The 27,844-nt window shown below is 40.1% G+C and overlaps 1 protein-coding gene across 2 annotated transcripts in view; it reads left to right on the top strand.

The window, feature by feature from the left end:
• Positions 1-1,140: 1,140 nt before the first annotated feature.
• Positions 1,141-27,844, top strand: part of HOOK2 (hook microtubule tethering protein 2) — a 28,452-nt gene continuing 1,748 nt past the window's right edge. The window contains exons 1-21 of one of the 2 annotated variants that reach the window (XM_087709695.1): positions 1,141-1,269; positions 9,180-9,265; positions 10,690-10,762; positions 12,136-12,186; positions 12,952-13,084; positions 13,578-13,645; positions 13,930-13,992; positions 14,174-14,254; positions 16,336-16,493; positions 16,601-16,741; positions 17,744-17,945; positions 18,326-18,436; positions 18,609-18,696; positions 19,596-19,665; positions 20,544-20,681; positions 21,983-22,070; positions 23,676-23,710; positions 23,944-24,026; positions 24,265-24,368; positions 25,318-25,455; positions 27,397-27,468. In XM_087709695.1, the coding sequence (XP_087565821.1) occupies positions 1,222-1,269; positions 9,180-9,265; positions 10,690-10,762; positions 12,136-12,186; positions 12,952-13,084; positions 13,578-13,645; positions 13,930-13,992; positions 14,174-14,254; positions 16,336-16,493; positions 16,601-16,741; positions 17,744-17,945; positions 18,326-18,436; positions 18,609-18,696; positions 19,596-19,665; positions 20,544-20,681; positions 21,983-22,070; positions 23,676-23,710; positions 23,944-24,026; positions 24,265-24,368; positions 25,318-25,455; positions 27,397-27,468 (2,031 nt within the window). In that variant the 5' untranslated portion in view covers positions 1,141-1,221. The remainder of the gene's footprint in view (positions 1,270-9,179; positions 9,266-10,689; positions 10,763-12,135; positions 12,187-12,951; positions 13,085-13,577; positions 13,646-13,929; positions 13,993-14,173; positions 14,255-16,335; positions 16,494-16,600; positions 16,742-17,743; positions 17,946-18,325; positions 18,437-18,608; positions 18,697-19,595; positions 19,666-20,543; positions 20,682-21,982; positions 22,071-23,675; positions 23,711-23,943; positions 24,027-24,264; positions 24,369-25,317; positions 25,456-27,396; positions 27,469-27,844) is intronic. The other variant, XM_087709696.1, reaches the window with a different exon arrangement.

Genomic DNA, 27,844 nt, shown 5'->3' on the forward strand with positions numbered 1-27,844 from the left:
GGTCCTCATTTTACCCACCTCGGGAAGGATGGAAGGCTGAGTCAACCCTGAGCCGGTGAGATTTGAACCGCTGACCTGCTGATCTAGCAGTAGCCTGCAGTGCTGCATTTAACCACTGCGCCACCTTGGCTCTAACAAATCACATCATAGCATAGTAACTGGACTTCATTTTTTCCCTTTCGCTTCTCATCCAAGAAGCTTCTTCAGTTCCCCCAAAACACTTTTGGAACAACCATGACGGCTGAGAATCCCCATAGACAACGTAACATGGCATACTCCATTAAGTCTGCAAGAAAATGTGACTGGCCACTTTTTGGTGTTAATTTTCTCTCTTCCAAGTTGTTAATAGTTGGAGTTCAGCAAGTATTTAGACTGAAGAATAAGCAGACTTTCTATTTATTTGCCTGTATCAAATGAAACGCTAGCCGGGACACTGAAGTCATTTCTTAGAGCAGAGGTCTTCAAACTTGGCAACTTTAAGACTTGTGGACTTCAACTCCCAGAATTCTCCAGCTGGCTGGAGAATTCTGGGAGTTGAAGTCCACAAGTCTTAAAGTTGCCAAGTTCGCTTATGTCAAAATCAAATTCGCTCTCATAGTAACCCCAAAACGAGGCATGCTGCTACCCCCTAGTGGGAACTCTCCTGCATGAATCTATCCAACTCCCGCGTCTCCTTTCCAGAGACTTCATTCTGGCGTTTTAACGTATCCCGTGGCGAACCGGTTTATTGCTAAGGCGTTACTGGTGCAGAGCCCCTGGGGGAATCTGTTGAGGGTTTTGATGAGAAGGCTAGACGGCCAAGACATTGAAATCCACAACAACCTTTACCAATGGTTTTCCGTACTACGGGAGCAACACGCGTGAGATAAAATATGCCTCTGGCCATGTATAGAGCCCACCCTTACTACATGTATAGAGCGCATCCCTTACTACGGTACCGCAGACCTGCTTCTCCCATAGGAGGTCTCGCGCGCCCCCGCCCCCACCTCTTACGGTTAGAAAGGAGAGCGAGCCAAACCCCGCCTCCGAGCGCCTTCCTTCTTCGCCGAATGGAATAATAATTTCCTAGAGCGTCTCCAGAGGCGTTTATTTTTTTTCCCCCTCTTCAGTCCCCCCCCCGCGCCTTAATTGCACGCCGGTGACGTCAGGACGGGGCGCGAGGGCCGCTCTAGGAGGCGTGGCGCTTGGAAGACTACTGCTGCTCCTGCGAGCGGCGGAGCCATGGGCGAGATGGGCCTCGGCGAGCGATGCGGGGCGCTTCTCACTTGGGTAAGCCGCCGATGGGACGCGGGAGGAGGTGGGCTCCCAAGGCAGGGCGCTGCTTTCTCCGCATTCCTCGCGCCGCCTCCCGCAGCGCTCGCTCGCGCGACGTTTCCCTCCAAGCCGCCCGCCGCCTTTGCAAGCGGTGTCAACAGGTGTCGTTTTCCTGGGTCTGACTCTGCTCCACACTCGGCGTTTTGCCCCTGGAACCGCCCCGGGAGAGAGAAGGTGGCGGGGGGCCGTTCCTAGCCGTTCCATTCGGAAGGCACCTGCTGCTTTGCACTCTTGCACCTGCTGGCAGTTTCCTGCAATTCCTGGCCTGCTTCGTTCATAAATACGGAGAGGGAAATAATCCGTGTCGGGTGGGGCGGGCTTCCTAAACCGACCTGTTTTGGAGATGGCGAAACGAGCCTGCGTGAGGAGGGAGCAATGCTTGGCTTGGGCGTGCAGGTGCTTGCTTAGACCTCCTGCCGCAGAAGTCTCAACCTTCCTCTTGATTTCTCAACCCCAAACGCCTCTTGGAGGTCTCTCGATGCCCCTAGGCTTCATGTAAGCATCGGTCCCGCTTTTTTTTTTTTTTCTTTTGTAACCTCTGCTTGGCTCACCCTGCTCTGTGGTTAGTTGGCTTTTCACTTTGCCTGCCTTATAAACTCTGAAGTTTTTTGGCCTTTTCGGGATTCTTAATTCTTCCTTTCACATACTATATACATACATATATCCCATCTGCTTTTCTGTGAGGACGATTGATAGTAACAGTCTGTTCAAAGCCAACAGCATATGTGGGGCTAAACTGTGTGTAGCTCTGTATAACACAAGAGACATCTACTTAAACCTGCTTCATTATTCAAGGCCAGATCTAGTGGAATTGAAATCCTGGTGAGACACACCTGTGTATTTTTCTGAACTATATTCTACGGCTTCGACATTGCTTTCTTTTCAGGATGTATTTTTTTTAAACTGGCCTGTAGCATTCCTTAGTTAGAGTCTAGAAAAGATTGGCCAGATACTGCCACCTACTGAGACTTGCATAATAAAGACTTAAATAACATGTCATGGGGTCAGGTTACCAGGTGAATCCATGTTCTGTTAAAGAGCTGATATCTGAGATTACTGGAAGAAGGTCTTGTTGGCTGAACTGTGACCTGCAGACTGTCACCTGGTACTAACAGGCTTCAGGAACAGGCTTGGTTTGTAATGATGCCCAGGCGAGGCCAGCACGTGATGCATCCAGCCCATAGGCTGCTAGTTTGACACCCCTGTTCTAAACGATCACTTAAATTTTATAATTTGTTATATTGTTTCTGATTGCCATGTTATATAATTTAATGATTTGTTTTTGTACACTCGTTCAAATTTTTTTTTGTTATAGTAAGCAGAACTGGTTCAATTTTTTATTTTTATTTTTGGTTATAGTAAGCAGAACATGTTAATGAACTGTTGTAGAACTGCCATCTATCAAGAGAACAGACTTTAAGAGACTGTGAGGGAAGATTTTGTTTTTGATTCTTTAATGCTGTGGATTAGGCAAACAAAAGTTATAATGAAATGATGAATATTTTTAGAGTAATTTTTTTTCTTTTTAATCTTTTCAATATAAAAAAGTTTTCTTTTAACATAAAAAATAATGGTTTTATATTAATCTAAAAATTATAATCATTGTCAATTAATGATTTGTATTTATCACATTTATACATTGTTGCAATCTCAAAGTTTTCTCAGCAGTTCACAGGAATCAAAATAATTAAAATTTAAACATCCACAATTGGATTAAAATTAAAATAGAAAATACAGAAAAAAATGTAAGGACAAAACCCCAATGAGTACTAATCTGTTTCTTTCATGATACCCAGTGGTGAGATAAGTTATGAATCAATATATTTTAAATTAAAAGTTTATACTTTAAAAAAAACATTTTCACTTTGTATATTGTCCAAGTGCTGCTCTCTAGATATGCATCTAGTAGCAGGATTGTTCTCCATTCTTCATCTTATTCTCTATCTTTTAATACATGTCTCACTTATAGTTAATCAGTTTTTGTCACCCATTGAGGTAATTACTTCTCATTTGCTATATTTTATGGCCTCTGAATGGCCAAAAACCAGGCATGTTGTAATTGCTGGAAATGTAGCCTTTGTCAATATAGGGAATATGCACACACATTTTAGTAAGATGCTAACCTCTTAGGGATTGAGGACAAGCAAATAAATTATACTAAATGACATAATAACCCTTAAGTGTAAGGGCAGAGGAAATGCCTTTGAGGGACAGAAGGAACATGGCATTGGTCAGATAAAAGGGCCTGAGGCAGGGCCAAGAAATTAACATGAATAAACATCTTCAACAAGGTCCCTCCCTAGTTCACAAGAAAATAAAAGGAGGAAGCCATTCAGACTTGCAGCAGACTTGGTTCTATTACTACAACTTTATGATATAAATAGTACTGACCTACATGGTTTTGATTTTCTATCCTGATCTTTCTTGAAGTGTTGACATTCCTTAATTTTACTGGATATAATACGGTATAGCAAAAAAAAATTGAGCACTCTCACATGCTCATTCGAATCCCTCCAAGCAACTAATCAAGAAGCTTCTGGACTCGTCTGGTTTTAAACTGGGTCACCTCACTGCTCTTTCCATGTCCAAAGCCAGATTCCTTTGTTCTGTCTTTGGTTGCTTGTTCTGTGTACAGCACTGGATTTTTTCCCATCGGATCTTGTCAGGCCTAGTTCTGTTGTAATATTATGTACTCTTAACTCCTGTAATTGTCCAATGCGTTGTCTGTCTATTATTATTATTAATATTAATATTATTCCAAATATTATACTTGGAAGTGCTGTTGTTATGGGAGGTAATGCAACCAAAAATCCTACTATAAACATATATGCCTGGAGTTTTTAAAATATGTATTTGGGGAGGGGATTCTTTGGTATTCATGGCTACTGTTAGAAGCGCCACTGGAAACCATGGTAAAGAGAACTTTTGACCATCTTAGACTATTGTGCCAATTGTAATCTGTTCTGGTGACAGTGATTTGTGCCATTATTACCACATGTTTGGATTGCTGTAATATAATGTGTCTAGCCACCTTTGAAGGCAATCCAGAATTAAAATTGTACCAAATATATCAGCCAGGTTGTTAGGTAAACTAATGTTGCATATTTTGGTTGCTACTCTGTTTATCATTATCTTTGTGAGACCATTTAAATGTACTTCTTTAGCCTATAAAACCTTACATAGTGCAGCACCGAAGTATCTAGGAGCCGTCTTCTAAAATTCTATCTCCAGGAAAGGAGATATTGCGTAGGATCCTTAAGTGGAAAAACTATTCACTTAAATTAGAAGCCAAAGCAATTAGAGATAGATGGTAACAAAGTATATTAGAATCCATTATGGTGATCACTTGTCTTCTTGGCAGGCAGCAAATGAGAAATCCCCTTGGTGAGGTGAGGCTATTATGATTCCGAAGGTATTTCTTCTCTTCCTCCTCCACATCACACTCCTGGAAGTTCACCTGGCCATCTTATTATCTATCTTATGTAAAATGATTATTTGGTTTAGGCAGGATTTAATTGGTGATTATTATTTGTGATTTTCATCAATATGGATTTTAATAATGACATGGCACATAATTTTCTGCTTCAATTGGTTTTTCTGAGTTTATCAATTTAAAAAAAAATCAATTTTGATTTAATGGTGTTCATCTTTATAAATCACCCAGACACTTGAAAAGAATCTTGAAATGGAGTGATACATAAATGAGTACGTACATTTAAAAAATACTCATTTAAGAACTTGATATGATTTCTGGCCCTTAAGAATAATTGCACTATTTAATAAATAGTCATTTATTAAATTGGATTACTCAATCTTCTGCCCTTTGGTTCTATATAGGTAGTCCTCACTTAGCAATCCTAATTGGGATGGAATTTGCTAAGCAAAATGGACATTAGGAAAAGCATCATGATATGGCCACACAGTTTAACATTAGTCCTGGCTACAGTCATTAGGCCAAGGCCTCATGCTTCTGTCCTGCTGTGCTGCCTCTGCTTCAGCTCTCCCACCTGTATATCTACCCCTCATCTCTGCCTCTTGGAGATCCTGCATTCTGCCCCTCCTGCTCTTGACAAGGTGGACCCAGCCCGGCCCTTCACAAGGTAGCTGCTGGCCTTGCAAGACCTTCCTAACGGCAGCAGGGGCAGCAGAGGAGTCAAAAGGGCAGAGCTGGGAGGGAGAATAGGTGGGTGAAGGGAGTCGATAGGCTGGTGGACAGAATTGAAACATAAATTGAGGGTGGGGAGAGCTGGCAAAGGCCTGAATTTTGATCATGTAACCATGGGGACACTTTAATGGGCATAACTTTGAAGACTGGTCATAAATACTGCTTGTTCATTGTCATTGTAACTTCAAACAGTTGCTAAACAAATGTTCCTTAGCAAGATCTGTACTAAAATTCATCTAAGCTGCTTTCTACCTTGACTTTTGACTTCTCGCTGGTGTTCCCGTTGAGTTTCTTTATAGGAAGCTGGCAAGGGGCATTGGAAATGGGTCACATGACCACAGCTGACTATGGCAGGGCAGTGGCCTAGCAGCACTGAAGCAACCACAACTATCAAATTTCAATCCCACGGGAGTCATGGGGTCCTGGATTTTGGATGCATTCTTTACGTTAGCTCATTTGATAGTTTTGTTGCCCTAGGATGCATTATTTGCCCAGCTGAAGGTTATAAGCAATCAAACGGACATGAAAGTTTTAATAGTATACATTGTGAAATAAACTTAAAATACTATTTTATCTTAAAATCTGTATTGTTACATTTCAAGGATAAGTATGTTGTGTGCATAAAATTTCAAGATACAATTTTGCTGGCTGAGCAATTCCCAAATTGGCATTTTCAGAATGGCTGCCCAGCATAATTGCCTTGTTATCTTTTTATCTTTAATAAGCAGTACAGTAGTTGCAAACGTTGGTCATCTTGTGCAAATACCATTTCCTTTATCTTGTTATGCATCTTTTCTAAAATGCCAGCTGTTAGGCTTATCCCAGGAAAGAAAATATTACAGTTATTTGTTGCTAGATTTGGATTGAAAGCTGCATTATAAGGAAGGGCAGCTTTTTTTCCCACTGCAACAATGAGAAACAAGAGGCTGCATTTGCCAAACATATTTTTTGCAAATGTATTAAAGGCACAGAGTTCATCTTCTATACAAATCTGGCAGATCCAAAGCTGTTGGAAGCTTCCCACTTATAAGAAATAATATTTTTATATGAAACCCAGATAGTAATTAGTTGCAAAATGACTAATGCTTCTGCCACATTCAGACTGGAATGGTCACCAACATAGTGTTTACATCAAGAACCAGCCATCTTTTATATGAAAAGGTTGGAAGTGATTGCCATATTATTAATGAAAGAAAAAGCAGCTGTCTATATCCTGTTACATTATTAGCAAGATTGATTGGGAGCTCTCAATACATAGTAAACCACTAGTTTCAGCTAACAAATTTAGTTATCCTATTCCTAAACTTAAGGAGATCCCAGCAGTCTGATGTCAAAGGCTGTAAAACCTACAGGGCATTAGAGAATGCCATTTGGTCTAGTGGTTAAGGCACCAGCCTAGAATCCAGGAGATTGTGAATTCTGGTCCTTCCTTAGGTATGACAACTGCCTGGGTGCCTTGAGCCAGTCATGGTTTTTCAGCCCATGATGACATGCTTGGTGACAAACGACTTGTCAGTTTCTATGGCAGGGGTAGTCAACCTTTTTATACTTACCACCCAGTTTTGTATCTCTGTTAGTAGTAAAATTTTCTAATCGCCCACCGGTTCCACAGTAATGGTGATTTATAAAGTAGGAAAGTAACTTTACTTTATAAAATTTATAAAGCAGTTACAGCAAACCCCTACCGCCCACCATGAAAGCTGGAACGCCCACTAGTGGGCGGTAGGGACCAGGTTGACTACCACTGTTCTATGGCAAGCAATGGATCTACACTCAGTAGAACTGGAAAAAAAATCAGAACTCTGGATTTGTGGCAGGGAAGATAAAAAAATCGATGATTTAAAAAAAATAAGATTTTTAAATTTTAAATTGTTTTTTTATTTAAATTGGATTTTTTTATTTTCATCAAATTTAGTTTTATAAAATGCTTTTGGAGTAAAATTTTTATCTAAAAATAGTTTTCTATTTAAGATACATTAATAATTTAGTTTATTGTGCATGAAATGGAGCTTAGTTATGTAGCATGAGGCTATATATTCTGCAATATTGGGACTGTTGGTGAGACAACAGCGGGTCAGAGGTGCCGCTGCGGAACAGAAATGACAGTTGCTCTTTAAAAATTATGATTTAAATCAACTTGATTTAAATCAAATCCATCCTGATTTGTAGGAAAACATTGGGGGGGGGAAGGATTTCTATGAAATATACTTTTGTTGAGACATTACACCTTATAATTCCATGCATGTCTCATCAATTTAATTTTTAATATAGTGTGCAGAGATGGCTAAATTGACTGTTTTAATCAAAGAAAAGAATATAAGTACTTTTGTTGCTACATGGAGACCACTTCTGGATTTTGTGCTTGAGGTGGAAAAGAATGAGACTAGAAATGGCTAGTTTATAATATTAGGGAAAAGTTAAAAGTTGAGGTTTGTTGTTAATGCCTTATTCTACTGCAACAGAGGGAGTCGGAAGTCAACACTTTTTTTCTCTCCTTCGCCTCCTTACTTTTCTTTCCCCCTTCCCCTCCCCATGTGTCCTATTTGCTTTTGTATTTTTGTATTTTATTCTATAATCTAATAAAATGTTTTAAACGCAAAGCAGTGTTGGAGCAAAGCAGTCTTGGAGTCATCCATAATTTTTAAAAGTAGGAAGGAACCCTGAAAGCAAAATGTGTAAGAAACAGTCTAAATAAGATAAAATATTTAGAAAGTGGGGATATATAAAAATGGCATTCTGGGATGTAGGAATACTTGCATTTTCCTCATTGTATATGCTGTTGCCTTGCTGCCCATTGATCTTATGTTCTGACCCCCCTCATCCCACACCAACACACACTCCGAGCCAAAGATAAGTTACGGCATTTAATTAACAGACAGGTCCTTGGCAGCAAACCGGCACAGACAAGCTTGGGCAGCAATCCAGCACAGATAAGGCTTGGTAGCAATCCAGCCTGCCAAGCTCACAGTAATGTTCTCCGACATTCATTCCTGCATTGACTTCTGCAAGAGGGGCGTGTGCACAAGCAGTCTTTTTATAGTCTGGAGAGGAGCCTAATGACCACCAGCTGAGTGCAATTACCTCCTGTAACTGTGCAACTGTCTGGCTCACTCTTCCTTGTCTCCTCCCCACTGGTCCAAGGCTCAGATGCCTCCTGGTGGCCAACCAGCCTCTCTGTGCCCTGTTCGGAGTCAGAACCCTGTCCAGGGTCCTCCACATCCTCCAGAGCCAACTCATAGGGCCTCTCACTGTTGGAGTCTGGTGACAGCTCCAACGGCTCCTGCTGGGCCACAACAGATCTATAGGCATAGATTTTAAGATCTGTAAAGGGATTTGAGAAAATGTAAAATATTTTATATTGGTCTTAAGCAGCTCATTGGTCATAAGTGCATCTATTTCTCCGTAACAGTTTTCTCCAACAAGAATATTTTTGCTTTATGGACATCAGTTCTCATAATTCTCATCAGCAATCCTGGGCTGAGAATTCCTGTCACACTTTTTATCTCCTTATAAAATGGAAATTATAAGAAAATGATAAAATATTTTCTACAGTCACCATATCTAATAGAATCATGTTGGGTCACTTAATGATGATGTATAGTCCAAGGGAATGGTTTCTGTTTTAGAATAGACTATCCCTTTTCTAACTAAAGGAAATTGTCTTTTGTCTGTACTTAACAAGTGATTTTATTTTTTCCAGATGCAAACTTTCCATGTTCCATCACCATGTATCAAGATGGAAGATTTGACCAGTGGGGTAACAATTGCCCAGGTGCTACACAAGATGTGAGTTTCATGAAGAACCTAGTGGAAGAGGGAAGTGTCTTAAAGCGATTCTCACAAAACCAATGTTGGGGAAGTCTAATAGACAATCCTCAACTAGCCCCTCAATCTCTATTCTCTGTTCCTATGTCTTGCAAACTGCCAACCTGAAAGCACTCAATGAGAGCTCTGAATGCCAATACCAAATTACTTTATTTTGATTATTGACTAGCCTTAAGAAACATCAATAGGTAAAGGTTTCCCTGACCAATCATGTCCAACTCTAGGGGGCGGTGCTCATCTCCATTTCTTAACCAAGGGAGCCAGCATTGTCCAAAAACACTGCTATGATCATGTGGCCAACATGACTATACACTGAACTGCAGGGTGTATATAACAGAAATAAAATATGATAAAAGATAAATCAAAATGAAATAAAAAAATAAACTGAGCATGGCCAGTAAGGTATAACTTTCTTAATAAAGATAAATCACTTTAAACCTTGATATTATTAACTCATTTCAGTGGGGGGGACAGGACTCTTTGTACATATAGCTAGAAGTGGATAAACCAGATTAAGAGAATGTGTAAACAATAACAGATTTGTTACTAAATGTAGAGCAGGTCAAACTGTTCATAGTCAAATCTTATTTGTTAAACTTTGATGATTTAAGAAACAACTCTGGTTAAGTAAAAGATAATTGTGATTAAAAAGAGGCAGTATGACCTAGGTATTGAGCTAATGGAGGTGTGATAAATGATTCACTTATCTTAGAATTGATAGTAAAAAAAGCCTCTTGTATTAGAGTGTCAATGGTGTTCATTATCTGAAATCTCCCTTTGAGAACCACAATTTGCCTTTATTATAACATAAGAGTGTCATAGTTCTTTGATATATTGGTATGATTATCAGATACAAATACGGTAACAAATTATGATTTATAATCTGGTTGCTATATATCAAATTCAATATTTGTTGTCTGAGGTTTTTCCCAGCGAGACATAACCCATTATTATTTGTACATGAGAAAAGAAGTCATAATAAGACAGCTTCTGTTCCAACCCATTTTTCCACATTGAGATAAAGGAGTCAGCTAAGATACTTGAGACTGTCTTCCCAAAAATTAAACACTCTTAATACATATTTCCTTTTGCACAGTGTATAGCTGGACAGTTTACTGCTAGGTTAGATCTGATCAGACATAAAGCCAACAGCTTGGAAAACAAACGTTCCCATGGTAATGATCTTCTTTGTCATGATGGGATAATGAGGGGAATGTCCTGTTTTTTGGGTGAAAGGCAGGCAGAGCATACGTCTAAGTAACTGCTATAAAACCTGTCATCTGGATTTTCTATTGCTTCTGGGTCACTGAATACTTGTGAACTGCTGTAAAGAGTTTACTTCCTATCCCATATAAACACAAAACCTTTGCATTTTTCTTTCCCAGAGATCCATCTTGGTTCAATGAAACATGGCTCCTACGGATTAAGGATGACACTGGTGACAATTGGAGACTGAAGGTATATATTGTTATTCAGTAAATTGATGTCCCAAAAGCATTCTTGTCTCAGATATTCTTACCCAGATATTCGGTGTTTGCATTATTTCTAACTATTTATCAGTATTCGGTACATTCTGCAGTTCTTGAACATGACTAATAAAGAGGTTTAACATAAATTTAAGCATAAATATATAACAAGGAAATTATCCATTACTCAACCCTGGATTTATTTTGCTGTGGTATGCTTTTTTCTGGTAAAGCAAGTTTCAAGTCAGCATTGTTAAACCAAATACAGAGAGCTAAGTGCATATAATTTGGATTGTTAAATTCATGAAGTCCAGTGTCCTTAAATGCTCAGAGAGAAATGGGATGGGGGGAAGTAGAGAAGAAAACATTTATTTGAAGATCATTACGTGGCAATGAGGTTTCCAGAAATGAGTTGATAGTATGATTATGCAATATAGTTTCAGCCTTATAGAAAGTGGAGACAAGGAAGAAATGCACTGGGACCGGAAGAGTGGAAGGGTACTGTAGAAAGATCATCATCCACCTTCCTTTTTAAGCCAGTCTGCATTTAGAAGAAAGGAACAGTGATTAACTGTGTGTTTGAGTATCAGTTGGAAACCTCGAACTCAGAAGCAGAAATGAGAACTTCAGAAGAAAATTCAACAGCCAGCAGCTACAAATTGGGAGGTTTCAGTGTTCTAAACCAGTTATATACCGGCTTCATAAAGCATTTGAGATACTAAAGAGGAGCCTGCTCTAAAATGCACAGGATTCTTGAGTCTGATTATCCTAAAAGTGGAGTTCAAGTTGCTAGGTTGCAGTATATATTGGATACTGTCATTTACTTTTCTATACTCTCAGTACTGCCAGCTCAAGACATGCACTTTGAATCTAACAAGAAGAAATCTGTGTTTATAATTTTTTAGGAGAGCCTGCATCTACTGAATAACAAATAAGACTGCTCCCTTATCTGTGCCAATAATGATTGAGATGTTAGCAAAAAATGTCAGCTTGATTGCCTTGACTTATCACTTTAGCTTCACAAAGTTCCTAGGTGCTTTTTAAGGAGTACATGAAATGGACAGCCAAACCTTGGTCTCCAAACAAAGTCAGCTGTTTGGATTGAAAATGAAGGTGGCATTTAGCGGTGAGCCATCTTCAGCAAGCAATGGCAATTGACCTGGCTTGTATCATGCTCTCTTTCCCACTTAAACCATCACAACTCTTCTTCCTATCAAGGTAGCATTGAAGCTTGTAAAAGTAGCATGATTGCACATCTCATTACTAGGAATAATGGGTTCTAATTTTATGGCTTCTTGAAGATGAAAACAGGAATACTCAAGCAAATCTACACATATATTGTCATCTTTGCCCATTTTTCCCCAGGTGAGCAACCTGAAGAAGGTCCTGCAAAGTGTGGTTGAGTACTCCCAAGATGTGAGTATAACCTGTAGGCTGAGTTTGCTGGTAGAGTGACAATGTAATTGTTAATATTGCTGAGACATTAAATGAGCAAGCCTATGATTTCAAATGAGGACTCTCAGGTTATCTCTTTCAGTCACATTAAAGGCAATGTTAAAAAGTAGCGGTTTGTAACTTCAGTCTGCCTGGTTTTGTATCCATAGATTTTGTTATTTAGCATTACTTCAGATATGTTGAATATGATCTTTCACTTTCTATGGATGTACAGGTTTGTTTTGTTTGCTTCCAATTTCCTACTCTGTTGGACTCGGGATGGGCTTAAGGTAGTGAGACCTGGGTTCAAATCCTCCTTTAGCATGATCTAGGATCATTTGATGTAGAGCAGGGGTGTCAAACTCTTGCCCCACGGGCCAAACGCATCACACAGTGGCCATGCCCACCCCTGATTTAGCAAAGGGGGGAAAAGTCACGATACATCATGTGACCCCCTGACGTGGAGGGTTTATACAGGAATGAAAGTGGGAGGGATTGGGGGATAGATCACATATGAGTTGTCATTGCTTGCAATACTTATTGGGCAAGTGGCTTTTTAAAAAAAAAATCAATGTTCTTAAAATGTAATTTTCCAACTTCTGCATACATTGCCCTACCTTCAGTTCTGTTTGACAATAATTGTGCTTCTAGCAGGTAAACCAAGTTAAATAGATAGTGATAGCAGTAATGCTAGAATGCCCATGGGTGGCTAGGAGGTATTTTTACTTCTGTCTACATATCCCTAAGGTGCTGGGTCACCAAGTCCCAGAGCAGCTGTTGCCTGATGTAGCCTTGGTTGGAGAGCTGTCTGATCCGGCCGAGCTTGCGAAATTGCTACAGTTGGTACTAGGCTGTGCCATCAGCTGTGAGAAGAAGCAAGGTATGTGAGTGCAATTTGATAGTACAAGGGAGGGGACAATAAGGCTGCATAGACATTTATGTAGGAGAACATCTTAGCAGTGATACTTAAAATGCTGGTATGGAGAGGCTAGCAAGCAGCTGTCCAAAATATGGTGTTGCTTTCCTATTTACAGTAAATTCTTAAGTTGCTTGGAATTTCATTAGCACTAAGTTTAGAAGTTAGAGAATCTGCTGATCCCTCTCCTCTCTTCTTCTTTTAGTTTTCTTTTTCCCTTTCTTCCCCCTCTGATTCCATAGGGAGGTCTTCTGCTTCAAATTGAGGCAAACTCTTTTGGCTAATTTCTGATATTCTGCCCTACCCCCTACCCTGTCTTGCCCTGTTCTCTAATGTAATGCTGTTCAACTGCCATGGCATCATGATTCAAATAAAAGGATGGTCTGGAGAGTTGAGTAAAGAAAGGAACTAACAAATTAGATCTTATGTTGACCCCCCTAATTTAATCTATTTGTAGATTACATCCAGCAAATCATGACCTTGGAAGAATCCGTCCAGCATGTCGTTATGACAGCTATTCAGGAGGTAAATATGGTTTTGGACTGCCATCTGGCATGAAAATAATTCAGTCTGGAACTGGAAGCCTTCTTTTGACTCCCCTTTATTGTCAAACCACTATCACGCGACTTCCCAACCAGTGATTTCACTATAGTTTTAATTAAAATGAATAGTGCCCAGATGTCAGAATAGTTTTGGTCTTCTCCAGAATAACCTTACAAAATTTCTTAACTTTAATTTATGTCTGTTTAAAAATAATGTGTATATGTATGCGTAAGTAGATTCTACACTGATGCTCTTTTCTCTTGTAGCTGTTGACCAAAGATTCATCGGACACATTAAGTTCAGAGACATACGGGAACTTCGACAGTCAGGTATCCCAATGAATTATATAACTGGGCAAACTAATGCATATCACTTACTCGGGAACGGAGAGCTCTGCCTTTTTCTCCGTAATGAGCTAGAAGATGCAACACATGCATTGGACTGAGTTTCTTGAGTGTGTTTATGATCATGCAGTTCTTCCCTGATTCATTCCTCTGCCTTGATTTGCAGTCCCGAAAGTATTACTTCCTCAGTGATGACCTAGAGGAGACAGATGACATGCGCCAACATTATCATGACTTGGAGCATCAGGTGGGTTCCTTTTGGAGGCCAGGGATGTTATTAGATAAAACTTACATTTCTACTTTTGCTTTCCAGATATAATTCCAAAATGCGCATCAGGTGCTTACAGTGAGGTGCCATTGATCTTTTGTAAATTGAGTAGTTCTCAGTCTGACAGAAAATCTTGAGGGCTTGCAGGGTATGCTTATTTAGCAGACCTTGTTCATACTTGGTGCATTGTGGGAATGATTTACTGATGGCTTGGAAAAGTTTTGATTAATATATCCCTAAACATGAGTTTTGGCACCACCACCCTTGCTCTGGGGACTTGAGTGATTGGTTCTGCCTTGGAGAAAGTAAAATGCCTCTCCCCACCCCAATCCCCAGCTATGATCCTACATCTTGGGGGGGTTGAGGTGCAAATGTTTTGTTAATCGTGTGGCTTGCTAAGCTGCATGGAACCAACTGGGTGTGGCTGCAGTGTGGTGGTATATCCCTCCTCCTACCCTTCCCTCTCAGTGTTCAGCTGTTCTCTTTCTCCACTCTTCATATAGAGAGCAAATCCAGCATGGAAGCTTTGAGGCTACCCTGAGTCTGGTAACTTTTGTCAGGTGACCTGTAACCCAGGTTTGTTACTATGTAACTGAATTCATACATCACATTAAACCATAGTTTGTTTAACAAGCCGATGTGACCCATTTCATTCAAAATGCCAGTCTATAGACCATGGTAAGAGCCGTGGTAGTGCAGTGGTTAGAACACAGCCCAAATCCTGATCGGCTCAAGGTTGACTCAGCCTTCCAAGGTTGGTAAAATTAGGAACTTTCTTGTTGAGGGCATTATGATGACTCTGTAAATCACCCAGAGAGTGTTGCAAAGCACTATGGGGCAGTATATATGTCTGCTATTGCTATACAATCCAGAATGACTGGGTTTATAAAAACAAACTACGTTTTGGCCCAGCGCAGTCTGTGACCACAGCCTGTACCTTTTGCACTCCTCCAATAGCAGAAATAAATTCATCTTCTATAGAACTACACTGTAACACTTGCTGTAATTGAGAAGATATTTGGATTATGCAGTCATGGAGCATAGTAATGGGTGGTGAGGGATCTGAAAAAGGATAGGTTGATCTCTCTCCCTTAAACCCCCTCCCACTTTACTCCTCCAAGGTGCTAAAGTGCCCCTGGGGATGCAGTCCCTTTCCAGAAGGTAAGTGCCCTCCCTTTCCCCAAGCTCTTGCTTATGATAATTGAACAGCAAAGCCCCATGCCTGGTGGGCCTGCCTAACCTCCTTGCATGAGCATGTACAATGCTGACTAGTTAACAGCTGCTTGGGATTGGCTTGGGAGGCATACAGAATCTGGGGTGTGTGTGTGGCAGAGTAGATGTTTGTGACCTCATAACAATTTAGTTTTGACCACACAATTATTTCTTTAAGTTTCAAACTTGCCTCTAAAGATTCTTGACATACTTCAGTTGAGGGAAAGTAACAATTGCAGCCTCTTCAGTCGGTAGTATTTAATCTTTGTAAAAGCCAAAGATTGTTGTCACAGGTAAATGACTAGTTTCCTACGGCTTTTGTTTAAACAAAGGAAATACAACCTTTCATAAGATTTCACTAGATTTTCTGAAGGAGAAAATGCCCCTTCTTGCTTGCCTTGTACTATATTACTTACAATCTAGAACTTCTAGCGTGAATAATGGAAGTCTGCCCAGAAGGTAGTGCAAGAGGATTTGTGTTCTTTTGGGGGTAGGAGATCTTGTGCATAGCACAGTTGTCTTTTGATCCTGTTTTATTATCAGCTGTGGACTTTCCCAGTGCACACAATCCAAGAATGCAGAAGCAAGTAACTATCTATAGCTTCATGTATGGGTGTGACTAAGGAGAAGTTTGGCTTTTCCATTTTTGAGCCTGGGCAGAGAGGCTCAAAAACCCTGCCTGCCTCTTTGTTTACTAGTGCCCTTATAGGAAGAGCTTAAACCGCTCAGACTTTGAGGGTTTTAAATCCCTTTGGAGTTTAGCTGTAAACTTCGATGGCCACAGTATTAGACCTTTGAGGCCTCGTGGATCCAAGTTGGTTGACATTTGCTCTCTTCCCTGTCTTTAGATCTCCATTTTAATGGAGGAAAAAAACTTACTGGCGCTGGAGAACAAGACCCTTCGGGAGCAAAAGTGCTCTCTGGAGTCAGATGCTGCTGGACTCACTGGCAAAAAGTTGCTTTTACTTCAGTCACAGATAGAACAGCTGCAAGAGGAGAACTTCCGGTAGGGCAGGTACTTGTGGGGAGGGATGGGAAGGGGAGTTGGTACTCTCTGCTAAACTACTAGGGCCCAGGAAACTAGGTTTGTTTAACTAGGTGTCTTTGGGCCAGGCTGGAAAATGGTAGAGATGATTTTCGAGTTCGCTGCGAAGATCTGGAGAAGGAGGTGCAGGAGCTGCAACACCGTAACGAGGAGCTGACTAGCCTGGCAGAGGAAGCACAATCCCTCAAAGATGAAATGGATGTCCTTCGGTGAGTCTTTTGATACCTTGGCTATAAGACAGAAAAATGTAATTTCTGTAGATGTATTTGCGGTCTGGGAAACAAGCCATGCTCTGGGGTAGGTTGTAGATTAAACCTGCACGTACGTATTGGGGTCTACATATTTCTAGGATTTTCTGATTTTGGAGAATAAAAACAGCTTGTTAATTTAAAAGGGGTTTTGGAATTGTGTAAGAAATATATTGCAAACAAAAATCCAGATGCTTTGTGACCTATATGTGCCCACAAACTGACAATGGCACTCGAAGCTCTGGAATAGACGGTAGCAGTTTGGATTAGGTGCAACTTGAATTTTAAGGAATTGCATATGGGAATATGGAATAAGCTTCTTCTATAGAATCCAGGTTGGGCTGACATGTTAAGGTATTTCTGTCAGCATTTATTGTGGCTGTATACTTTTCTAGGCTCTCTTCTCCCATGTTTGAATTTTAACTTGGCACAAAGTACCGTATGTCATAAAATACCTGTTGCAAATCTTGTGTTCCAAATTCTAGAAGCCAAGTTCATTTTTTAAGCTAGGTTTTTAGATGACCTTGTGTAGACATTTTTGGGTTTTCCTTTAATTCTTAAAATACAGCATAGAGATATTGTTTTTTCGGAGATTGTACATAAAGTACATTTTTGTTAAATGCTAACTTTTGATCCATTCAGATTTTGATTCCTATGCCTATAAAGCATTGGTTGGGTGCCCTTTCAGCATTCAAGGCAAATTGGGAGCCAGAACATAAAAAAACATTAGGAATAATATGAATGAGACAATTGTTTGCTATTATTGTTTCAGTCTGCAGTACATACTAACCTTGTGCAACAATATCATTGCTTTACACTGATGCTTCCAATAGCCAAGAGTTACTTTTCGGGATAAAAAGCAGGCAGTTAGATGAGAACTGAAACTGATTTGGTACTAAAATATGTGAAAAGTGTTACACTGCCTTTTTTTTTTTTTTTTTTTTTTTTTTTTTTTTGCTACAGCCATTCGTCAGACAGGGTGGGACGGCTGGAGGCCATGGTAGATTCTTACAAAAAGAAACTGGAAGACTTGGGGGACCTGCGTCGGCAGGTCCGTCTGCTAGAAGAACGAAACACAGTTTATATGCAGCGCACCTGTGAGCTGGAGGAAGAGCTGCGGCGGGCCAATGCTGTGCGTGCCCAACTAGAAGCCCATAAAAGACAGGTATGGTGGAAGATGGTCCTGTTTGATCAGCTGGAAGCCTTGCATTGGTAAGGCCAGCAAGCTGCTATGGCAGGGTTGTTGAGAAGCGAAAATGGTGTGTGTGTGTGTGTGTGTGTGTGTGTGTGTTTGCAGAGAAGTCATTTGACTAGAACTAAACCAATTACTGTATCTGTAAATAACTGTATATTTGCTACTGCATTGAGGACAGAACAGTTGTCACAATTGCAGCTTTATGACCACTACAATTTTTGGCATATGAAAGCATTTAACGCAGACATACCCACGATTGGGAAGAACGGGCTGATCTCTGCAAAAAACAGAAAAGAAAGAGGGCGAAGCAGAAGAGACGCCAAGCAGATCTCCCTTCTTCTCCTATTCAGGTGCAAGAGCTCCACAGTAAACATGGAGAGGAATCCTTGAAGGCAGAGAAGTGGCAATTTGAATATAAAAATCTGAAGGAGAAGTTTGAGGCACTGGTAAAAGAAAAGGAGGTAATGCAGAATTGGTATTCAGGCTGGGTATTCCTCCCCTTGGCAGGGTGGCAGGGATAGAGAAGTCCAGAGGGAAGAGGTGCCTCGGCAGGCTGGTTCTGTTGCTTCTACTTAATGGGCTGATATTTTAAGTAGTTTTGAGGGAAGTGTGATGTTAAGAGTATTTCCACAGAGACTGATCGAAGAGCGGGAGGCCCTTCGGGAGGCTAATGAGGAACTGCGATGTGCTCAGGTGCAGCAGAAATTCCTAAACCAAGCAGGTGAGTTGGGAGTTGGTTTAGCATGTATGATTCAACTGGTAATGGTTCAGTCAGTAAATTTAGTGAAGTGTAATCTATTTACTACGTCACTCAAGTATTCAAAAAAATCATCCTATTGTATCTGCAGTGATATTTACGCTAGGAGGTGTCTTGAGAATGAGATTTCCCCATCTCATGACATTAATATTTAGGGGCATTTAGGGAAGTATGACCACGTATGCTCGATCTGGTTACTGAATTAAGCCATTTTTTTCTGGATATATACAATATTGTAGCATCAATTAAGAGCCGTGGTGGTGTAGTTGTTAGAATGCAGTACTGCAGGCTACTTCTGCTGACTGCTGGCTGCCTGCAATTTAGCACTTCGAATCTCACCAAGCTCAAGGTTGACTCAGCCTTCCATCCTTCCAAGGTCGGTAAAATGAGGAGCCAGATTGTTGGGGACAATATGCTGACTCTGTAAACCACTTAGAGTGGGCTGTAAAGCACTGTGAAGCGGTATATAAGTCTAAGTGCTATCGCTATAAAACAACCAAACAAAAGGCTGAATTCACTAAACACCAAAAACAAGCTAGCTAACCAAATTTTGCTAACATGCAAATGTGGCAATTTAGTTGTTTGCATGTTGCATTGGATGACCAATTTAGTCATCTAAACTTAAGTAAACCTTTTCCCAACTTGTATTTCCTCCTCCTTGCCCATTCTGAGAAATATTATCTCCTACATTAGAGCAGTCTTGGCATTGCTGTGCCATGTAATTGCACCTATATAGATGTAGTGTATGTTGGTCAAGTGTATATGGTTGATTTTTTACCTGGTAATTGACAATCCCCCTCCCCAATACTCCTTTTTTAAAAAAAAATAAAAATAACTAATGTTTGTTCCCTTCCTTATTGCAGATGCTATATTGGAAGACATTTCTTCTCCAATGGATAATTTAGCAGCTGAAATCATGCCAGCAGAATTAAAGTAAATACTGTTTTTTGATTATGTAAAATGTGTTTGTGTGTGTGTGAAAGAGAGACAGAATGATTATTTAGTCCATCCTGGTATCTTTTGATGGTGATGGTTTTAATAATAGTTATTAATAAGGATAAAATAAACTTTATCAAATTGGGGAGCTTTTCTTTGAAATAAGGGGAAACGCCTCCAGTTCCTAGTGAGGATTAGAGGTTTAACATTATTAATTCATTATAAATGGCTTTTTCCATCAGCCAGAGGTATATTACCGGTGCTGGAAGATTTACAATGGGATGTATGCCAGATGAATTGAATTTATTCTTCCTGGTGCAGTGAATGAGGAGCAGATGCTCTCTAGCTTGCTTACCAACCTAGTAGGTAGTCTTTGTCTAACAACCACAATTGAAACCAGCAACTTTGTTGTTAAGTGAAGTAGTCACTAAGTGAAATTCCTATTATGGTTTCTTTTACTTTACAGACCTGGCAGGTTGTAAATGCAAGTATTGGTTGTAAAATTACTTTCTCACCATGGCTGTAAAAGACCCCTAAACAAGACAGTCACAAAGTGAAGACTATGGTACCTGTTGACCCCAAGGACATCATTCATTCCTTGGTTGTCATTCATGTCCATCTGTCACAGTGTGAATTTTTGCTAATTCCTCATGCACTTAAATGCATTTTAGAAGCAGTACAGTAATCTATTTCATTTTCTGCTGTCATCAGGTCATGAGGAATTGAAAGCAGGTGAATCCTTGAAAGCAATAATCTGGAATACGAGGGTTGAACAAGGATTATACTGAAACAATTTTCCCCTCATAGGCCAGAATTCCAGATAAATCTGGTCTTCCTTCTTCAGTAATCCTGAAATTGGGTTTTTTTGTCCCCAGGGAGACCATCGTACGGCTACAGCACGAGAATAAGATGTTATGTGCTCAGGAGGTATCATACCGACAGGAACAGGCTGAATTGCAAGGACTCCTGGAAGAATCAAACCGCAGTAAAAACCAGTTAGAGGCACAGCAAAGGTATGCAGGAGAGCTGGAAAGTTTCTCATTTCCTGCAAGGAAATCTAATTTTTCTTATTTAATCCTAGACAGAGATTGAATAAATTTTCATACTTTATTATTGGAAGAGAAGTCATCATGCCATGTAGGGCAGGGGTGCGGTGTCATATGACATATTGTGATTTCCCCCCTCCGCTAAACCGGGCATGGGTGTGGCCAGCATGTGATGCATCCGGCCCACCGGCCACGAGTTTGACAGCCCTGATATAGGGGGGTTCCATTGGGTATGTTAAGCTTCTCAAATTGGCAGTTTTAACATAGTGTTTGATGTTACTTTGTCCTGGTTAGTGTTTTGAAGCTCATTGATGTTGGCCTATTAGTTGAACCTTGTAGAGCAACATTTCAGCTTTTATATTTAAATAAGGGTTGGGTGGTCTTGAGCTCAAGCATCCTGTTCCTGATGCAGTATGAAGATAATGTTAGTGAATTACCTTATACTACTTACATTTTTAAATAGCAATGGCGATTTTATCTGTTTGCATTGGAGTCAGAAAAGAAAAACAGCCTTGACTATTTGTTTCTTTCATTCACCCCACTCCCATCCATATTCCACAAACTCAAAAAGAATATGCAGCCAGGAATTACAGAGAATTATAAGGCCTTATAATTCATGATTTCAAAAGATTTCTCCTAAGCAATGGAGCAGTGTTTTTGTAATTTAAGAATATGAATGTTTATGATTACAGACTAGACTGCAGAGAAACTATAGTCCAGAGTTGCACAGGGCTGCTTTGGTAGATTTCTGCAGCTGGGAGAAGACTTGATAAGGTCTTAGTTTCAGAAACAGCCAGGGATCATGAAAGTTTGAATGATTCACTATTATATGATAGTAAATTCTTCCTGGATAAAAGTGGCTCAGACAATCTTCTGGTTGCACAAAACTGCCATTTTTAGGATTGGGAATTGGATGGAGTTCTTTTTCAAGTTTAACATTTTAATTAATTATCGGATCATTTGGGGTTCAATCATCTTCCCATGATTTGTTTGGTTTGAGCCTACTATATTGTACAAAGCGATTTATTCAATATGGTATGATTAAATGAACCATGGCTTAAGATTTCATCTGAATTTGATAAAAGTTACCTTGCCTTTGGGAATGCAATCATGGTTAGAAATAAGGCCTGGTGTATGCAAGAAGGCTTTTTTTCTGGGAAAGTGAGCACAGAACCAAAAACTTAAAATGTAAAATAGATAGTTTTGAACAATCTGCTTTTACATTACTGGGCTTTCCGATATCTTGATATCTTGATTTCTCTGTCTAGGCTGAGCCAACAACAGATCTCTGAGCTTAAGGCTCAAGTGGACGAGCTCCAGCGTACCCTCCAAGAGCAAGGAAGCAAAGCAGAAGATGTGAGTTTCTCTGAAAATGGGCTTAGAACATGCTAAGTGGGCCTGGCAGAAGGCTGTTCAAGAAAAGTTTCATAGAAGCTGATACCCCACTCCTTGCTTTAGTGCTGAATTCCTTACAAAAATAGCAGTAATGGGATTGGCATCATCCACCTACCAGCTGTGTGGAGCTTAAAAAAATGTGACCCATAATCCACCATCTAATTCTGGGTTGAATTTTGAATATAAGTTTGGGGCAATTGTATATTTCCCGTTTATCTCTGCCAGTTGCTTCAGAACAAATGGAAATCTAAATCTTAAAATTGTGGGTGTTTTCCATGTGTGTTTTTTTTAATGGATGGCATAGTGTTTTTTTTCCTCCTAATTACATACTGCCACGATAAGTGACATATACAAGGCTGACTTATAAAATTTTGAAGTTATTTAAACTATAGTTTGAAGTGGCCATGTTGGACAAAGAGTGCTATTTAGCTAGAATGATACTTGCCTGGATATTGTGTTGATATCCTTAATGTCCTATTCCCATGTCTTGTCTTGAAATCCAGCATGATTCCTTAGGCAGGTCTCTGTTTTTCGCCTGGGTCCCCACATACCCAAACCACTTTACTAATAGCCCTCTCTTTCTTCCCTCTGACTTGCTGGCTCTCCTGCTTAGGCCATTGTAAGTACTTGCATATTCCATATTTGCTCCCATAATCTGTGCTTCGTTCCTAAAATGCACTGTTGTTTTTCTTCTACCAGAGGGGTTTTGTTTTTTTGTTTTTTGTGTCTCAACAAGTGGTAGTTATTTGGAGTTCCATACCAAGCACTTACACAGTCTGCTTAGAGTTATTAATGGCTTAATGTTTGGAATGGGATTAGAAAGATATTTGGCTTGTTTGCTCCTTTGAACTCAGCCTAGTTTTACTACACAATCATGGCATTATGGAGATGAAAGGAGGCTCCAATAAGGGCTACCTTGGGCTTCCAAAAGAAAGACAAATTCTAAAAGTGCTGATCAATAAATATAAATTAGTTATTCCAGTTTACAGCCGGATAATGTAAAAAATAACAATATATTAAAACACACACACACACACACACACACACACACACCACACACAAAATATCTCTGAGGAGTAGCAACTTCCCTTACCCAGTCAGTAACTGTTTCAGATACATACAGGATTCTGTGTTGAACAATAGACAGACCATATTTGCTCAATTACATTACAAATTCTGCCTGTTGGCTTTTATACTGCTCCTTAGGGGATCTAGTATCTATGGAACTGAGTGGAACTCCTCAGCTGTGTCTTCAGTAACATAATTGAATTCAGGAGCATTCCATCCTATCTTTTCTAGTTTGGATCACAAATCTCTACTTACACCTAGTCTCATCAACATCCGAGTCAAAGTAAAACTTTCAAAGTCAGTGAATATATATTCAACAGGTTTCCAGGACTTTTAAGTGCTGAACGCTATGGAAGTACAGTACATAGATTTTAACATCTGATGCTATATATACTGAGCATAGCACTACTCCTTCTGATAGGCAACGGGGAAAATGGCAAATTGGCTTTCTCAGCATGAACACAAATCTGAGCACTCATTTCTTTTTTTTCTCTTTAGTCTTCCCTATTGAAGAAGAAACTGGAAGAGCACCTGTAAGTGATTCTATTCAGTGTTTTAAGGTGTGGTTGGAAAAGAATTCTATATAAAGCTTAAGAGACTTGCTGTAGTATATAGAAGGATTGTATTTGTCAGCCTGTTAAAGCCTCAAGCAAGACTGTTTGAGTCAGATTGGTTGTAATACATTTCTAAACCAGAGTCTTTGACTGGCTGTTATTCTCAAAACCTGTTGTGTAACAAACTTCCATTTGTTTCATCTTCTAACCAGAGAGAAATTGCATGAGGCTCATGCAGAGCTTCAGAAGAAGAAGGAATGCCTTGATGAGCTGGAACCCAAAGTAGACAGCAGCAGTAAGTGATTGACAGTTGGTACTATTGTTTTAAAGACAGAAAAGATTAGCTTAACCTTTCTTGTCTGTGGAATGAGAAAGAGGTACTCTGTAACAAGGATGAAATTCTCAACTGAGACTCTGAGGTCTCAGGGATTATGAAGAGCCTGAGATTTGGAACAAAATTTCTTTCTTCCCTACCTCACCTCAAATTTCCAAACTGGAAATTGTAGATAATCGTGTCTCTCGTTTTCCAACAGCTGCCAGGAAAATTGATGAACTTCAGCAGACATTGAAGAAAAAAGATGAAGATATGAGAGCTATGGAGGAGCGGTATAAACGCTACATGGATAAAGCCTGCACAGTAAGCAAGGTCTTTGAACTTGCACTGCTACATACAAACACACTAAACACTGTGTTTATTAAATCTCGTGGACTTGCTGGCTTCATCTCTCAAGATATACGTATTTCAGTTAAGATTTGTTGAAGTCATAAGAGGCTGTCTTTTAGTTAAACAAAGTAGTTATGAATTGTCTAATTCTTGGTTTGTTTATCTCCTGTTTCTTCTGTCATTGTCTTAGTGTGGTATCCCCAATATCCTAAGAGCAGTAACACCATTTACTCTGTAGAGGGTTTTTTGAAGACGCTTGAGAGTTTTTATCTCTTCTACCTGTGTGCATTTTTCTGAGGGGGAAATGAGATTTCTCCATTTGTCTTGTACTCATTAAAGAGTTAGGGAGAATTATATGATTGCTAGGGATAGGAAGGAAAAAGTAAGAAAATGCAGTAGGTGCTCTATTTTCAGGCTGAGCCGAGGTGGCGCAGTGGTTAAATGCAGCACTGCAGGCTACTTCAGCTGACTGCAGTTCTGCAGTTCGGCTGTTCAAATCTCACCGGCTCAGGGTTGACTCAGCCTTCCATCCTTCCGAGGTGGGTAAAATGAGGACCCGGATTGTTGTTGGGGGCAATATGTTGACTCTGTAAACCGCTTAGAGAGGGCTGAAAGCCCTATGAAGCGGTATATAAGTCTAACTGCTATTGCTATTGCTATTGCTCTGATCTTGCATGTCCATGAGGTAGAAAAAAGCTTGGGCAAGTAGTATATAACAGGATTCTAAGTAAAACAAAAACAAAAAAACCCTACTAATCATGATTTAGCACATATGTGAACCAAGCCAATAACTTTGTGAATGTGCTGTTTGGTAATGAGGGTGATTCAAATCAAGAATATTGTTTCTGAGTTTTTCTAGCTTCTAGTAGTCCATGTTCTCAGAGGCTTAGTTCTGATGGCAGAGCCTTCACTTCTTCCACAGGTCATCAAGAAGCTAGACCCCAAGCAACAGCCTCACGTAGTTCCTTTGGAGATTCAGGCTTTGAAGAACCAGCTGCAAGAAAAAGATAAGAAAATAAGCCACCTAGAGGTGAGGCCCTCTTCCTTTGTTAAGGACAGGGTAAGCAACTTTTCCTTGGCTGGGGCCCTATTTAAATACTTTGGGATGGGTGGTGTGATGGATGATATAAAATCAAAGGGACCAGGACTACTGGGATTGTTTCCTAAATTTGAGAGAAAGTTAGGGAGGAGTCTTTAATTTTTTCAAGCTACACCATACTTACTGATATGTAGTTCAGTGGTATGAAGTAGTTCACACTACTTTTTACTGATTTTTCTTCAAATTGGAAGCCGGCTATAGAACTAGTTTTCTGGAAGTGTGGTAAATGGTTGCCACAAATATCACAAAGGAAGGACTTGAGGGCTTGTGCCTTCTGGCCTTAGGTTGCCAGCCCTGATTAAGGACAATAATTGCAGTAATAATTACCCATACACCTTGTAGCCGTGCAGTATAATACTTGAGCTTTCCATACATGAAGTTGTTTTGTCCCTCCCATTTGACTCCCTCTGGGCATGTGTATAGCACACAGTGATTTCTTTGTGCCCTCTTAACTTCCCTGAAGCAGTGAGCCTGATGTGACTAATAAAACTAGCAAAGGTCTATTGCAGTTTCCTTACCAGGCTGTTAATTCTTTCAAATCTGTGTGACCTGAGTCTCTGTCTTCTTTGCAGTTCATGAAACTGCTTTTTCTGGCAAACTTCTTTTTTAATTGGCAGACTAGGAATCTGCAGTAAAACTGAAGAAATGCACTTTCCATCTCATCCATTGTTTACGGTGGTGTTAAAATGCCAGCGACAGTTATACTTTTATGTCTTAGTGTAGCAACAGAGTAGTATATATGGCTAAATAGTAAGGACCTCTTTAGAAACTAGTTGGATCAGGCCAAATAGCACTGTCTGGAATGATCAAGCCGTTCTGATGAAGACTTTTTAAAATGCAGGCAAGGATCTGATGAAAACTCTGCTAACATTCTGTTGGTAAATCAGGATTTGGTTTAGTTTTTTTTACTGTAGCTATTCGCTTTTTCAAATTTAATTGTGCTCAGGAATAAATTTAGGTTGATCAGAGTTTTTGATCGATGGGATTTTTGGAAAACATCCTGAACAGCCCACATTCCTTGAGGCAATCTCCAATCACAAATGTTGGGACTGCCTCCTCCCCCTCCCACCAACACACACACACACACACACACACACACACACACACACACACACACACACACACACACACACACACTGGTGATCAGCAGCGCATGTGGAGCATATAATCCCTTCTCAGTCTGCTTTGGTGGTTCTTTTGTTTTTTCTCTGTTTCTCATGGGCTTTCCCACCCCTCCTCCCTAACCTGCTCTTTTCAGAGGCCCACTTTGTATTATAGGCATCCTTCTGTTGCCTTGGTATAGTCTTTCCCAATCATCTTCAGCATTTTTATGGCATCGAGGGATCGTTTTTCCTCCCTTCCTGAATTGGGCTTGGTAGAATATTGTGAGAGAAAGCAACGACTGAAACTGAAGGGCCAAAGGGGTGCTTTAAAGCAGGATTTTTCAAACTATCTTCCTTTGGAACCCTAAGCTTCTGCAAAAAATTGAGGGTTCCATGAGAGACTAAGGGCAAAAAGAAAGTCATTTGGATGCAGTCAATTTTCTGTCATTTTCCTTTTGATCAGGGATTTGGGGCATTGTTTTTTAACTGATTAAAGAATAAGCTTGAAAACCCTGCTTTGAAGGGAGCCTTCTTAAAATTGAAGATCTAATGGAATTGAATCCCTCTGCAGTTGCTGAAGGAAGAGAGGTATGTCGGTGCCCTTCATCCTGTGAGTCTCACTTGGTTGTACCAGAGAGTTAAAAGAGTTTCCATCCGTTTAGGGCGCACGGTTTGGGAAAGTGTTTCATAACATTTGAAGGATTTTTTTTAAGCTTATCTATATATGTTCCCAGCTGCCCTGACATTCTTTGGTATGGAAGGGATTGTATTCTATTCTCTCTCTCTCTCATTCGATTAGTCTGATTTTGAGAAGACAAAATCTCAGCAGGAGCAAGAAGAAAAACTCATCATCACTGCCTGGTATAATATGGTGAGTTTGACCTGGGTTTGAGAAACAGCAAGAGCCTGAATGGTATCTACTAGCAGCAACAGACACAAAACAGTCACTGTATAGAAGCAGTTTATCCTAACTATAGATGGAAGCTCATGTTTTCATTGATACCCAGTTTACTATCCCAGAATTTTTAGTGATTTTCTGGCCAATCCAGAGTTTGCTCTTGATGAAAAATGTAAAAGAACAGATCCTTTTGACGCTTGGGGGTGAGGGGAGGCATACAGGACATTATTTACTTGAAAGAGAACGATACATTTAGTAAGATCAAGAGTTCTCCTAACCTCTTGACATTTCTAATAATGCAAATTCTATGGTATATTTGTAGCAGGGCGAGGGGGGGGGGAGAAAGGGA

This window comes from Thamnophis sirtalis, unplaced genomic scaffold (genome assembly GCF_051295495.1).
Source record: "Thamnophis sirtalis isolate CommonGarterSnake01/CBP01778 unplaced genomic scaffold, rThaSir2_p1.2 scaffold_3, whole genome shotgun sequence".
In the NCBI taxonomy this organism is placed as follows: domain Eukaryota; kingdom Metazoa; phylum Chordata; class Lepidosauria; order Squamata; family Natricidae; genus Thamnophis; species Thamnophis sirtalis.